The 15,481-nt window shown below is 41.9% G+C and overlaps 1 protein-coding gene and 1 long non-coding RNA gene across 4 annotated transcripts in view; both read right to left on the minus strand.

Annotated features, from left to right (window-relative positions):
- FAM220A (family with sequence similarity 220 member A) overlaps positions 1-15,481 on the minus strand; it is a 29,721-nt gene that overhangs the window by 8,315 nt on the left and 5,925 nt on the right. For all 3 annotated transcript variants that reach the window (XM_082199514.1, XM_082199512.1, XM_082199513.1), the window contains exons 2-3: positions 14,026-14,927; positions 8,204-8,304 (exon numbers count right to left, since the gene is read on the minus strand). In XM_082199514.1, the coding sequence (XP_082055640.1) occupies positions 8,204-8,304; positions 14,026-14,850 (926 nt within the window). In that variant the 5' untranslated portion in view covers positions 14,851-14,927. The remainder of the gene's footprint in view (positions 1-8,203; positions 8,305-14,025; positions 14,928-15,481) is intronic.
- On the minus strand, positions 8,327-12,907 carry LOC309518920. Its single transcript, XR_014213645.1, has 2 exons — positions 10,038-12,907; positions 8,327-9,997 (listed from the first exon to the last, which is right to left on the minus strand). It is a non-coding gene; the product is annotated as an uncharacterized lncRNA (long non-coding RNA).

Genomic DNA, 15,481 nt, shown 5'->3' on the forward strand with positions numbered 1-15,481 from the left:
CTCTTACACGGGAAGACACCCGAAGACACCAAAACCTGCATTCCTGTACCCGTGAAAATCTACGAAAGCATATATATATATATATATATATATATGCCCTTTGGGTAAACACAAAGTTGCTTTCTGCACCTTGCCCAAAGGTTTCTACATATATCTGAAGACATGATCCAAGAAGATCAGAAAATAACCTTTTGAGGGGGAGTGTTCCAAACCAATTTCATTCATAAAGCCCTAGGGACAGCCGGGCTTCAGACCCAGTCATCTCACCCACATCACCTAGATCAAGGATGGGGAACCTGTGGTTGCTCATGCGTCATTGAGTTCCAGCTCCCATCACTTCAGCCAGCATAGCCAATGGTAAGGGATGATGGGAGCCAAATCCAAGGGCAGCTTGTGGGTCACAGGCTACCCACTCCTAACCTATGAAGCAAGTCCCACTGACATCACCTTGCCAGCAAAGGTCCGTATAGTTAAAGCCATGGTTTTCCCAGTAGTGATGTATGGAAGTGAGAGCTGGACCATAAAGAAGGCGGATCGCCGAAGAATTGATGCTTTTGAATTATGGTGCTGGAGGAGACTCTTGAGAGTCCCATGGACTGCAAGAAGAACAAACCTATCCATTCTTTAGGAAATCAGCCCCGAGTGCTCACTGGAAGGACAGATCGTGAAGCTGAGGCTCCAATACTTTGGCCACCTCATGAGAAGAGAAGACTCCCTGGAAAAGACCCTGATGTTGGGAAAGATGGAAGGCACAAGGAGAAGGGGACGACAGAGGACGAGATGGTTGGACAGTGTTCTCAAAGCTACAAACATGAGTCTGACCAAACTGCGGGAGGCAGTGGAAGACAGGAGTGCCTGGCGTGCTCTGGTCCATGGGGTCACGAAGAGTCGGACACGACTAAACGACTAAACAACAACAATTAGGAAATAATTTACAGTTACACTGTATTGTCTCTTTCAATTTGATGGTGTATGTACGAAGGCTAGGTTCTATGTCCACTGTCAGAGCAATTTTGTCTCTGAATTACATTTGCTAGGAATCACAGGAATGGGGAGTGCTGTTGGGCTCAGGTCCAGCTTTCAAGTTTCCCATAAGCATCCGGTTGGCTACTGGGATGCCGGACTAGTTGGGCCATCGGCCTAATCCAGTAGGATCTTCTCACGCTCTTCATCAATATACAGAATGAATTCAATTCAAAAGCCTGTTTCAGGACAGCAGGATTCATACTGCTGCTGGAGAATAGGTGGAACCAAGGCAAAGAAAGCAGGAAGACCCAACGTCCTCCTTCATTTGAATGAAACTATAAGCAAGTATACTGTTTCCAAATCAATGACTAGCTATTTATAGACAAGACTTGAAAAAGCAATTTGTCTAGTTCAGGGGAAGGGAACCTGTGTCCCTTGAGATGCTGTTACATTACAACTCCCATATATATAATTTTTTGATTACACAGCAATCTCAGCATGTGTGTCTGCATGTTCTCACACAGCACCCACAGTATTATCATTCTCTCATATAGTTTTCCATCTACAGGAGAAACTCCTCCTGCATACTTGTGTTCAGGGCAGCTGTCTACCAGTTCCACCGGGTACACCAGCTGAGACCCTACCTACCTGTGCATTGTCTCACCAGAGTGGTACATGTGCTGGTTATCTCCAGCTTGGACTACTGCAATGCACGCTTACATGGGGCTACCTTTGAAGGTGACTTGGAAACTACAACTAATCCAGAATGTGCCATCTAGACTGGTGACTAGGAGTGGCCGCCGGGACCATAGAACACCGGTCCTGAAAGACCTACATTGGCTCCCAGTACGTTTCCAAGCACAATTCAAAGTGTTGGTGCGGAGCTTTAAAGCCCTAAATGGCCTCGGGCCCAGTATACCTGAAGGAGCATCTCCAACCCCATCGTTCAGCCCAGACACTGAGATCCAGCACCAAGGACCTTCTGGCAGTTCCCGCACTGCGAGAAGTGAGGTTACAGGGAACCAAGCGGAGGGCATTTTTGGTAGTGGTGCCCACCCTGTGGAATGCCCTCCCATCAGGTGTCAAGGAGATGAATAATTATATATATATTAGGAAACATCTGAAAGCAGCCCTGTAGAGTGAAGCTTTTTGAGGTTTAATGTTTTAATATGTTTTTATATATGCTGGAAGCCGCCCAGAGTGGCTGGGGCAACCCAGTCAGATGGGTGGGGTACAAATTAATAATGATACTGATACGTGGAACATCCCTATGCATACATGGAACATTCTCATCACAAAAGAGAAGAAGCAGCTTCTGCATGAGTAGGAGTCCCTTTTCCCAAGGTCAGGAAGGCTAGAGCTTGAAGGACAGCAAATGCTTCAGCAATGAAACCACTAAGACCAAGGCCCCATCCTGCCCCTTTCTCTCAGGGCCTGGTCAAAGCCTGACTTGCAGCTAGTCAAACACTTCACCAGCAGCAGTGAAGCTGCATGGCTGGTTTGCTGCCACCTCTGCTCCAAGGGAAGATGGGGTGTGCGTCTAAGAACCAGCCAGGATTCCAGGCAAATGGTATGGGGACCTCCAAAGCTGTGGCAGGGATGTTCCAATTGGATGTCTCCTCCACATTGGTAAGCGTGAGATCTGCTAGAAGGTCCTGCCCCTGAGGAGACCTGAGGTTCAAGGTCTGGGCAGGACTGGACGCTGACAGAACTCCTGTCTACCTGGCTCTGCATTCTTCTTCAGCAGTACATCTGCTCCTTCTTCACACAGGGACAGGATGCAAACGCATTTGAGGACTGAGCAACATCTAGGAATGCCTGTGTATGTCTGCAAACTGTACTGGACAGAAATTGCTAGGGCTGCTCTAATTATGGTCATTTCTGAGCATCGTAGACTAAAGGCTATGCACGTTATAGCAAGTGACCTGAAGGGGCACACAAGTACGCTAGCTTGGTAATAGCTTAGAATTAAATAAAATCAGTAGGTGGATGGAAGTACTTCGGAAAACACTGAGATCACAGTGAATTGCTCCAGGCTAAATAGCCTGATCTCTGTCAGATCAAAAGAAGCGGAAAACTTCTCTGACAAGGACAGGCCATCTTCAGAGCTTTTCTTTAACCCATGGGCGAGCCTAAATCAAAGAAGCCTAGGACGGCATAATTTCTAGTGACTGATATTAAAATAAGGCCCACAAGGATGTTCTCCCAGTTTTAAATGGTATAATTTTAAATATAGTATGGCGATCTTATATGCATAGGTGTATTTATATACATTGGCACTTTCTAAGCAAATTGCAATGGTTGGTGGCTGATGCAAATATCTGCCTATGAACCATGGATGAGAATAAATCAACGAACCCCGTGGATTCTTTTAACTTGCAGATGAGAATCTGTACATCAAAGGAAACCAAAGCTGCTGCTGACAGCAATTCCACTCCAATGCAACCTCACCGTCAGCATGTCGCAAGGTGGGAGCGATTCAATACATCTGTTGCAGCAATGCTGAGAAATCTGGGGCACTAAAGAGACAAACTGATTTATTGCCGCAGGAGGCGCCACAGGCAACAACCTGCTTCATAGGAAGGGGGGAACGACCCATGCCTTCCAGGTTCTCAGCTGGTCCCTGATCAGAGGAGGTGTTTCCATTTGCTTCTCTCTCTCTCTCCCTCAATAGTCTTACACACAGCTAGTCAGACTCTTCACCAGCAGCAGTAAAGCTTCTGTCTGGCATAAAAACATATGCTTCCTAGGGACAGCCAGCTGAAAACTACTTTGATTTTTAGAGCCTAACTTCCTATGATGCTATTGGGCAGGCAAGAACTCAACTGTATCAAACTCCTAAAACGAACACCATTAGCTGTACTGCTGGATAAGTGTTTAATAGTTATTGCGTTTGTATTTGTTTAAAAATAAATAAAAATTTGTTTTAAACACACACACACACACCCCAATACCAAACTCCTAACTCCAGCTCTACTTGCATCCTTTCTGCCGCACAGATTTATATGGTGGAAACCAGATTTATTACCTGACTTATTCAACAAGACATTCCAGGAGAATATTATTGTGCAGCTGACAAAGTCCCAAAGTCAGGAACAATGGGTGCCAGAGGAATTGTGCTACATTGGGGTAGCCAATGTGATGCCCAATGGAAGCTGTGGGACTCCAACTCCCTTCAGTCCCATCAGCATAATCCCCCATGAAATACAGATTATAATGTGGGGTTTCCAGAAGTTTATTTGTGCATTTCAATTGACAGGCCATTCTTTTCTCTTTTGAAGTGCACAGTTAACTATTTGTGCATGATTCTAACTGGGGGCGAGTACGTTTGGCTAACAGAATATAAGATTTTCATATAAATGTGCAAGGGAGCACAATACATATGGAAGCATGAGGCGTATGGGGACACTGGCCTCTGCCAATGCATAATGTGTGAATGTGTGAGGAGAGGCTTGGAACACAACAGAAAACAGTTGACCAGACATGTTCCAGTACCACATACATGAGCTCCCTCTAGTGCATTTTGCTAGAACTGGCCTCCTGTACAAAGGAAAAGCAACTAATGTAGTGTTGCTCGTAGCCCTTTCAATACCATGACCTTGCACCTACTTTAAATATTTATTCTGTATAAGCACATGCTCAATATCACTCTATGGACCTCTGAAATCTTCAATGAGCAAGGCAACCTCAAACTAAAAGCAAATCATACCAAGACTAGTTTTGTTATTCCCCCCGTGAAATTTTGCTGCATTTCAAGCAAATTCATAATCGCTTTGTAAGGGAGGGAGGGCATTCTCAATCTACCATAACTGGCTCACTGGGTTGGGTGTAGCATCTATGCCAGCTCTCCAGCAAGTGGGTAGCTGTTGCTTACTGACAGGGAGAGGGGAAGGGAGTGGGGAGGTCTGTGCCATACAAACACACTGGCAGTACCAATCAGGTGTTCCTCCCAGTGTGTTTGCACTGCACTGACCTCTCAGTCGCTTCTGCAATCTACACAGACATCTTTCTCCCTTGGTCCACCACATTCAATATTTTATAACTATCATTAGATTTCATTTATCACCCTTTGCTATACAGTCCCAGGGCAGGTTACAACTTAAAATTCAATCTGAAAAACAGTTCTTCTGGGGTGGAGGGGAGAAGATCAAAAAAATATTTAAAACAGTTTCAAAAACCAGAATACCAAGAGCCAGCAGAGCTTGAGGATTATGCTTGTATTTGGTAGGCCTTTATGATGTACCTTAATAATCGTCCCATCTCAATGTAGTCTCCCCGCAAAGTATGAATTCATCTGGAAGCAGCTTTAATTAGTGTTCCCCCCATTTGTTTTCCTCATCCATGATTTAACTCATGTGTCTATTCCCCTCCCCACTCAATTATTTCCTTACAATAAATAATAATTATAATAATAATTTATTATTTATACCTAGCCGATCTGGCAGGGTTTCCCCAGCCACTCTGGGCGGCTTCCAGCAAAATATTAAAATACAATTTCTATTAAAATACATCTTACAATTAGATGTCAATGCTCTTTTGTTGGCCTTCTATTTATTTCAGTATATTAAAATCTATACTTATGCTATTTTTTTCTTCTCTTATATACCTGCCACATCCACGATGTGCCTTGTTAGTTTTTTAGTCTGTTCATTCCTTTCCAAAGATGCATAGCCACTGAACTAAAAATATACAGTTTATTTATTTTTTAAAAAGGAAATACTATGATTGACTGGTAAGATTCTAGTTCAATCCTTGGCATATCCAGTGAAAAGGATCAGGTACCAGGCGGTTCTGAGGACTGGAGAGCTGCCAATCAGAGTAGACAATCCTTGGCTGGCAACTCCCTATGAAACACACACAGAGTGGTATTTGATTTTTTTGCTCCAGACTTCTGACTACCATCACTGCAGCCACCACCTATTGCAAACTGATTTTGAAACTCTCCTTGCCAAGAGGTAAAGGACAGACAACTATTTGCAGAAGGCCCCACAGAGCTTGTTCCATCGTTTATCTACTTATTTATTTCATACAGTTTATACACTGCTTGATTGTAAAAAGCCTCAAAGCGGTTCTTTGGACCCGGGACAGTATCAGTATATCTGCCCTTTCAACTTTATGTGACAGCAGACAGACAGATTGAAAAGGATAGCTGACAGCAGTGTTGTTTCCTGCTGAGACAGACAGAAGAACGACAAGACTGGGAAAAGACAGGAAAAGCAAATTGGTTCTGGGTTTTCGACCACAACTTTTTATTTCTCTTTTTCCACGCAGCTCAGTAAAAACCATCCAGCAGCATTTTGTGTTCAGATTTTAAAACCATCACAATGTGTATATATGGTTTTAGGCTTTGACATATTATGCTAATTGCTATGACAACAGTGAGAGAGAAATTTAAAATTCAGCAGATTCGCAGGCGATATATAGATACTTAAAAATGCTGCAACATTTTTAATAACATTGAATTTGACCTCTATCTCCCTCCTGTGGTGCAAGGATGCAATCCCACCATCAGCTTCAGTTTGTGTATTTGTACAGATACCAATGCACTCCTGGGTTGCAACTCTCTTTTAAACATAGTTTGAATGTGGTACATGAGCCCCCTTTCATTAAGCAATTTTTTTTAAAATGCGAAAATCTAGAAAGTTGCTGCATCTCTTCAACAGTGGTCCATGCCAAATCAAAATCTAGAACTATTACTAGAGAAACCTGTGAGCAGAAGTTATAAACGTTTTCTTGATAAGAAATCCAGTGGCGCACAGGCACAGCATGTGCAGAGGAATCCCATAATACTCAATGGAGCTCTGTTTCCCCTGTTTCCCCATCCCAGTGCAAAGGCCTGGGGAAAACACTTCACACAAAGCACAGCAATTAAATTTCAGTGTATCTGAAGAAGTGTGCATACACATGAAAGCTCATACCAATAACAAACTTAGTTGGTCTCTAAGGTGCTCCTGGAAGGGATTTTTTTTTTTTATTTTGTAGCAATTAAAGGACTTGCTGCCACAAGGCATTTTGGAAATGGGCCTCAGGGTAGGTTTAGAGGTTTTGAAAAGGGAATTGGACAAAACTAAAGAGAAGAGACTAGGCCATAAAAACTTCCATGCTCCCAGGCAGTGTTTCACTAAATGCCAGTGGCTGGGGCGAAACCGTGGGAGAGCGCTGCCATCGTCATGCCTGGGAATCACCAGGCTGGCCACAGAAAGACTCAGGATGCAGGAATGGGTGAACCTTTGATGCAACCCTTCAAGGTGGTTCTTATGTTGTTATGCATACAGACAATGCCAGGAGGCAGTGGAGAAAATGAGTGGTCTAGATGCCCCTCTTGTGCTCACATTTAACAGACGTGCACTCATGGGGTTTGGACAGATATACTGGAGGTGCAAATCTATTTTGTCTTTCATGCGGCTTAGATCAGCAGCTCTGTCGAGGGATTAGGGGGACAGAGGCCTGGCAGAACTCTCCCGCATTTGGGTACTATGCCCATGTCTGACTGATTTGAAACCCTGACGTTTTAGCATCCCACCCAGTGCCCCATTGTGCATAGAGGGAGAAACCCAGAAATGCAACTGGCTAAGCTGTGCTGAAGAACAAAGAACATCAATCCATTTAAATGCAGTCCTTGCACAAATTCCATTGATATTAATTAATGTTGCAGATAGGATGCTGAATTGAGAAGCTGCACCCTTGAGGAGGAAGAAAAAGGAACACACACGGTTTTGCTCTACAGAACATACAATGCTATGTTAGTTTCTTCTATGAAGCAAGTGAGTATTGGTCAGTCACGTACAGCAAATATTTCAGTCATGCAAGGCTTCACTGTGAATTAGATATGTAGCCTCTATAAGCATTACCAACTTATATACTACATTCTAAAAGGCCTTTCTACATATTTGTGTGGTTATTAAAAAAAAAGACTAATAAGCAAGACTATTGACAAACATCAACAAATCATTATTGTGCTGTGATTTTTGGCGTTGCATACAAAATTTAGTACAGGCACATATTCAGTTCAAGCTTATATATATATATAAAAAGCACAACCTAACTTTAAGACAATGGCCACAATCCACCAGCAACCATCTCGGCTGGGCAAGTGGAAAATTATACATCATGGTGGGTGGTGCCCAATGACTTCACAAAGCAGTGCCGCTTTTGCATCAGCTCTAGTTTAAACACAATATTAAGTCAGGAAATATGCTATCAAAAAGTTTCACTTTCTAAATGCAAGTAATCTTACCTTTCTTTAACCACTTCGCTGGATTGCTTTCTAGTAGCAGAAACAGAACTCTTGATAGGTTGTTCAGAAGAGAGCTGGGTTTTGACCAATGCCTTATAGAACTGAATTTTAAAAAGCATGACATTTAGCGAATAATCTTATAATTTAATTCCAATTCTGTCAATACTCAGGAAATATAAACTCGTCTAGAGAATGTATGTCACATGAATAAGGCATGTGAGTCTGCAGAGTGGGCATTAGTCCTCCCCGTCCCCCAGACTTCTAATGATAGTTTGCTATTTCACAGTAAACCTTCAAGGACGTTTAGAAAGCAATTCAGGGACCATTCACGTTGCTACAACCCGTTTTCAAAAGGGCAGAACTCACTCAGGTGCAAGTATGCAGTTGTTGCTTTGCAAGTACAGCGTTTTAACTCGTAGCTTTAAAAGGGCATTTACAGAGAACAATTCCAAAATCTGCCTCGGCTTTCTAGGAGCTCAAACTCTATCTTCAGTTTTAAAGTCTCTTTTTCCACAACAGTGGACCAAGAAGCCACATGCAGTAAAAGTGGTGAACACCCTAATTAGATATTAAACAAGCCATTCTTTGATTTATACCCACCCCTTACTCCTCACCCCCTCATCAAGAACAAAACATTATATTTTTATATAAGTCTTCATTGTCATCTAAATACATTGTCACTTAAATAATTCTAGTAGTGCAAGAAACTTCTTTAAAAATAGATTCCTCCCCACCCCACCCTAGTATAAAGTGCAGACTCTACAAGTATGTTGTTACAATACAATCCACAGCCTAATTAAGGAGATGTATTCAAATCTTTGCCAATGTAGGCTTCACTTCTAAATGTATGTACTTGATAAGTAAGCCTCTTCAGACTGCATGGGACATCTGAATAACAAATGTGGTTAGGACTAAGCTGCTAGTCCCTCTGAAATAAAAGGTAAAGTCATATTCCCATGTCTGTGCTTAGCTGAGAGTAAGCCTGAGAACACACAAGGGGATAAACAGCCGATCAGGCTGAACATTCTCTTAGCTTAACACAGCTGTGGATCATACTGTTAGTAACTTCACTAAACCCACTTTCATTTTAGTTCTGCTGGAATGTTTCAACTACCATCCAGGTTTTTAAAAGTTAAAATTCAAGGCAGGTACACAATTTTCATTAAAAGTACAAGTGCACTAAATTCACTCGAAACATTTAAAAAGAGATGCTAGAAAGCTAACATACACGCAGATACACACATTTTAGGCAGAATCCTATGGCCAGAAGGCTCTTGGAAACTTTCATTTCAAAAAGAACTTTGACACGATGCATTGCTATTCAAGAAACACAAACCCAAAGTCTTCTTGGGCTTGCAGAACTTGTTGCATCGTCCCCCAGATATGAGTCTGTATCATTAATGCCATAATGATTATTGCAGCTTGGACTGATGAGATGTTTTACAGCAAAATACTGAGAGCCACCTGTGGCTTTTAAACACACAGAGCTTTAAGATGCATCTGTGTCTATCTATTCCCAAAGGTTTCTGATATTTTGCAAAATGCAACTTGGTAGGTGAATGCATGCAGCCTCTTTTAAGCAGAAGTGTCATTCAGAGAGGGCAAGGGTGCTTCAATTACTACCTCAGTTTTCAAATATTTTGGACCACTTGTGATAATTTTTCAGAAGCACCTATGTCTCTGATTATTATGAGGTATGCGGGGAAAGGTGCTCTTGAAAGTCACTGCTTTTGGGGGGCACCTCTTGAACTGTATAACAATAAGAGGGCTCTGAAATCTCTTTCCCCCAAAGCTCTACCAAATCCCTGTAATTCTGCCTCTGTTACCAAATGACACCTAAATGCGCCATTTATGCCTCTAGATGAGAGTATCAACAGGAGTGCTGTCAAGCAACTGCTATGGGTAGAAGTAAAACCAACCAACATTTTACACAGAAAAGACTATGGGATCAACACACTATAGAACGAATACAGGGACACAGTGGTACCTTGGTTTAAGAACAGCTTAGTTTATGAACGACTTGGATTAAGAATGCTGCAAACCCGGAAGTAGGTGTTTTCGTTTGTGAACTTTGCCTTGGAAGAAGAACATGTTGAGTGTGTTCCATTTGTAAATTGAGTCCTCCGCTGCAATGGGAAAGCACGCCTTGGTTTAAGAATGCTTTGGTTTAAGAACAGACTTCCGGAACGGATTAAGTTCGTAACCCAAGGTACCACTGTATTTCACAGTACGTAACTAAATGACAGTTACAATATCAATCAGCATCTAAATGAAGCAACTTGTTGGATTCCAGTTCCCATCAGCCTCAGGCAGAATGGCCAATGATCAGGGATGATGGGAGTTGTAGTCCTGTAACACCCAGAGCACCAAATGTTCCCCAGCTCTGATCTAAACAAGAAGCATAGTTAACTAAGATTTCCAGTTAAGATTTATGCTTTCTGCCTTCATAAATGCCTTAAAACGTAAGTGCTCCAATGGCTTATTCTGACACCTCAACATGACAAATGCACAGAAAACCAATGCACACCTGAGTTATGTTAATGTTCCAGTGCGAGATGCAAGACTGCAGAAAGAAGCCAGCCAAACACAAAGAAAGTAAAGCTGCCAAAACTTCTGTTAAAGATAAGTAATCTCCAGACAATGAGCCAATCAATATACATTACTTTCATCCCTTAAACATGGCTTGATGTTGTTACCCATTGTACATGGATGTTAGCCACGGTTAACACAAACTAGGATTTGGTCCTAATCCAAGAAGTGAAACCAGATTCTAGCTATGACTTCAAATCCAAAGTGTCAGGAGCAAATCCTCATTATTGTTGAATGTTGGCAAAACAATGAAGTATGGCAAAAGGGTTGGGGAGAAAGGAAGCTAATAAACCTATGGTGAATTTTCAATCCTTTGAGCATGGTTCAGGGATGGGAAACATTATGTCTGCTCTAGCTCAAGGAGATTTAAAAAGGTTTAAAACAAAAGATGATTGCTGAAAGCAGAGCATAACCATACAACTAAACACTGGTGAATACTCCTGTCCTTTTGTGGGTGGATGTCCTCTATCTTTCAAGGGTTTGATTAGCTCTTGTCATACACTGGCGACATGAAGGGTAACAAACGAATACAGGGGAACATGGTGCCCTGACACCATGCCTGGCTGCTCCTCCAACATCCTACACATTGGGAAAAGGCCTGAGGTGAGAGCCAGCTATTCCACTAGTACAATAAGTGTTAGCTCCCCCACCCTCTCCTCTCCTGATGCACCCTATAGATCTGCTCTGATCGGTTTGTTGTTGTTGTTTAGTCGTATCCGACTCTTCGTGACCCCATGGACCAGAGCACGCCAGGCACTTCTGTCTTCCACTGCCTCCTGCAGTTTGGTCAAACTGCTCTGATAGGTTAGGGGAGCTGATAGTGCCAGCAAAACAATTTAGGTGGATACCACCATTGACTCCTCCACCCAATCAGATGCTTCAATCATATAGGGGCCCACAAAGAGCCTAATACCTAAAGGGGGCAGCTATATTCTGCTCACTGGATAAGAGTTTGTTTCCCCCCCACACATTTAGTTCTCATTTGGATATGGATTTCTTTTAAAAAAAAAAATATCAAGTTTATGTCATCCAATCTTTTAAAGTCACATACAGTCGGACAAAGCAGTAGTTTTGGCATTTGTTTGGAATAACTACATTATGGGTAAGGAAAAAAAGAAGCCTTATTGGCGGTGCTTATCCTCTATATTTGGCATAAGGATAAAAATTCTGCAATGAACCGTTAGGGACAGAACTGTAAATTGAATGCTCTTAAAAGACATAAGGGCTATACATCTATAATATGTATATTATAGATCTAGCTGCAAATTGCTAAGTCACCTATCCAACATGTTTTCTTAATAGCTTAAAATGTCATTTTTAAAATGGAAGAGTTTCCTCACAGTCCACAATTTCATATTAAGGCTTTTATTACAAGCATTCTGATTTGGGGTTGAGTGCATGTGTGTGCACGCAAAAATCAGTAAAAAGCTGCAAGGAGACAGAAGTCTTCGTGGCTTTGGTAGCAAAGCACACACACAAAAGGATCCTGCCAGATTAAAGACTGCCAGATTTAATATGGAAAAAGTTTTCATGGACCAGAGTCCACGTCATCAAATGCACAAAAAGAGGGAGAATACGGATATGAAATTGCTGATCCCCAAGAAATTATGCCACAATGTATGTCAGTCTTTAGGGTGCTCCATGACACTTGGTTATTGTTCTTCCTGTAAGAAACTAAGCACAGCTATTCCTCTTAGGAATAATAATTTCCTCTTAGGAAAAAGAAAACAAATAAGAAGAGTGTGACACAAGATTCCTATAGCATTCCAACTCTTGTTTATTTTATTAAATAGGATAAAGGCTTGCATCCATGGCAATTTTTTACCCAATATTGAACACCAGTCTTCCTCCTGCACCTTGTTTTGAACTACCATCTTCCATGCCCATTCCCCATGATGGCTATGGTCAATGGGAGTTGTAGCCCAAACCATCTAAAAGGTACCAGGTTGGGGAAGGCTGGTGTACAATCACCTTTAAAAACAGTTTAACAGCATGCTTAGTCACCTAAAGACCTTTGCCTAGGAACAAGTTAAACCACTGTCATGAGTAGCAATGGAACCAGCCCTAAGGATTCCTGACAGCCTCACCTATTCTTTTTCCCTCAATGCCAATAGCAGCCAACATGGCCAACACTCCACCCCAGACGAATATAGCTGAGATTAATAATGAGACATTTGTGCTGACTTCTAGACACATTCATTGCCTGCGGATAAATTTCACAGCTCTAGAGTAACCAGCTCTTTTAAAAGAAGCACATGAGTGTGTTCAGTATCAGAGATATGCTTAGAATAAAAAGACCTTACTAACGTTGCTGGAGTAGGGAGACTTCTCGTAGGATTTGTTCAATTGAAATGCCAAACAGGGAAAACATGGGCTTTGCAGCTTCCCCCTGCCACTGTCTTTTCAGAGAATTATCAAACAACGGATTCCAAGAGCAGATGCAATGGTGATTTTTGTTGGGGTGGAATGCCAAACCAGCTTGACCAAACTGCTGTTTGCAAAACAGTTCAAGCCACAGTTTCAGATCATGCATCTGTCAGATGGTGGCAATTTTGGCATTACAGTTGAACTATCTCATAGTGTGAACAAGGGCAAGTAGATTTAGGAAGGCCCAACAGAGATGCTTAACAGATTATGTTTAAAAAAGTAATGTACACTCACAATACTTGAATTCAACTATCATGCACAAGGCAGAAAGTTGGAGTTTTTCATGACGAGTGTAGATGCAATGAAAAATATAGGTTTGTCACCATAATACATTTGAAACAGCCCAAAGGGGTGCAAAGTTCAAACATGGCAGGTTGTATCCAACTAAGTTATATTCCAAGTAGATACAGTGAAATTAATAAACCTAAATTATGCATGTCCATTAATTTCAATAGGTCTAATTGCAATAGGACTAGTATTGGATACAACCCTGTCCTAGTAATATTTATATACTAATTCAGAAGAAATAACAGGATGGGGTCCTTAATGCCTGTTATCAGCCAGTTCTACACATTTTACTCAACAGGCATGAAAATACTGAAATCTTCTCCATCAACATACACCATAATAAAAGGTATGACAGCTCACTAACTCCCTAAAGTTTTTTTTTATGTCGGTTGCCTAAAAGTTATTACTACAACACTTCCTGTTATTATCTCTCTTGGGCACTGACAGATCTTAAAAGTACTTTACAAGAAACATTACAACAAACTGGCACTAGCATTTCAAAACTATTGCATTTTTACCTTCACTATTGCATGCCAGAGATTTGCAAGTGCAAATGCTCGTATAGCTAGCAACCACTGAGCTATCTGAGGGTTCTTGGTTGTGTACTGTATAGCTGAAAGCATTTCCTTATATTCAGATGTGTCCGCTGAAGACATAAGGTTTAAATAGTCAAGAAAAACATATGGGTTCTGGTCGTTCACAAGTCCGATGGGATATTCACTCAGCGCAGCTGCAAGAATGGAATTCAAATCCGATGGCTGGAACTCCTTGGAGCCTGACCCCTCAAAAGCAAGGCGTACTTCATCCTCAATAACTCCCATTTCCAGTTCTAACAGTTGCTCTTTGTGGTTGTACTGGAGTTCAGACAGCCAGAAATGTGCAAAGCGTACAAAGTTATCTCCACAACAACTCCACGTGCCCATGTCACTAATGAAGTTGCGTGCCTTCTCCAGCCAGCCTGTCACTGCAGTGCTATCAAAGTGTTTAAAGAGCTTTTCAAATATATCTTTTTCAGGAGAAAAAAGTGGACCTAGCGATTCCTTGGAAGACACAGCTCCATTCGCCGCATCATTCAAGCGTGGTGGCCTTTTCTTGCCAATATGAGGCAATGGGACAGCTTTAAACAGAGTGCAGTTCCTGATCTTAAGAGAGAAGAACTCCTTTTGCAAATGATTATTATCCACGTGAGAGTTGTTCACTAACGACTGGATAGTTGGAAGACGAAGAATTTCATTCTGCTCATTCAGGGCATTTTTACGCAGGTGTTGGTGTCCTACATCATCTTCCTGTTCCATATTAATATAAGAGATATGCATCACCCGTCTGTCCTCCAAACTCTGCATTGTACTGAACTGTAGTAAATAATGGAATGCCTTTTAGTTGTAGCATAAGTCACGATTTAGTGAATCTCAATATGTACCTGAAACAACACAAAAAACAGAAGTAGTTACTTGTTGTCACTAGGGCTATAAAGCACAACAAAGATTTCTTCTAATGCACTAATCTGCCTTTAGGCAGATTAAAATGAACTGAAAGATTAATTGATTAAATCATTGCACATTACCAAAACCTCAATGCAGGTGTTTTTCTAAGATACTGAAGAAATGGCCCATTTACCGTTATGTACACAAGTGGTCTTTGGTTTGTATGCTGTCCATTTCCCTCTCCAGTGTTCAAAATTAGCCAGGTGCCAGGCACATTTTGCACCCTGGCTATTGGCTACTTATAACCAGCGAAGATGCCTGGGCTCCAGGATGGCGCCTGACATCTCCAGCATCTGGAGGTGATTGCCTGGAGATCCTTGGATCTTGACTGTTTTCACACACTAAGAACACATCCTGTATACAGTGGTACCTCGGGTTACATACGCTTCAGGTTACAGACGCTTCAGGTTACAGACTCCGCTAACCCAGAAATAGTATCTCAGGTTAAGAATTTTGCTTCAGGATGAGAACAGAAATCGTGCTCCGGCGG

Source organism: Podarcis vaucheri (assembly GCF_965113315.1).
Source record: "Podarcis vaucheri genome assembly, chromosome: 14".
Taxonomy (NCBI): domain Eukaryota; kingdom Metazoa; phylum Chordata; class Lepidosauria; order Squamata; family Lacertidae; genus Podarcis; species Podarcis vaucheri.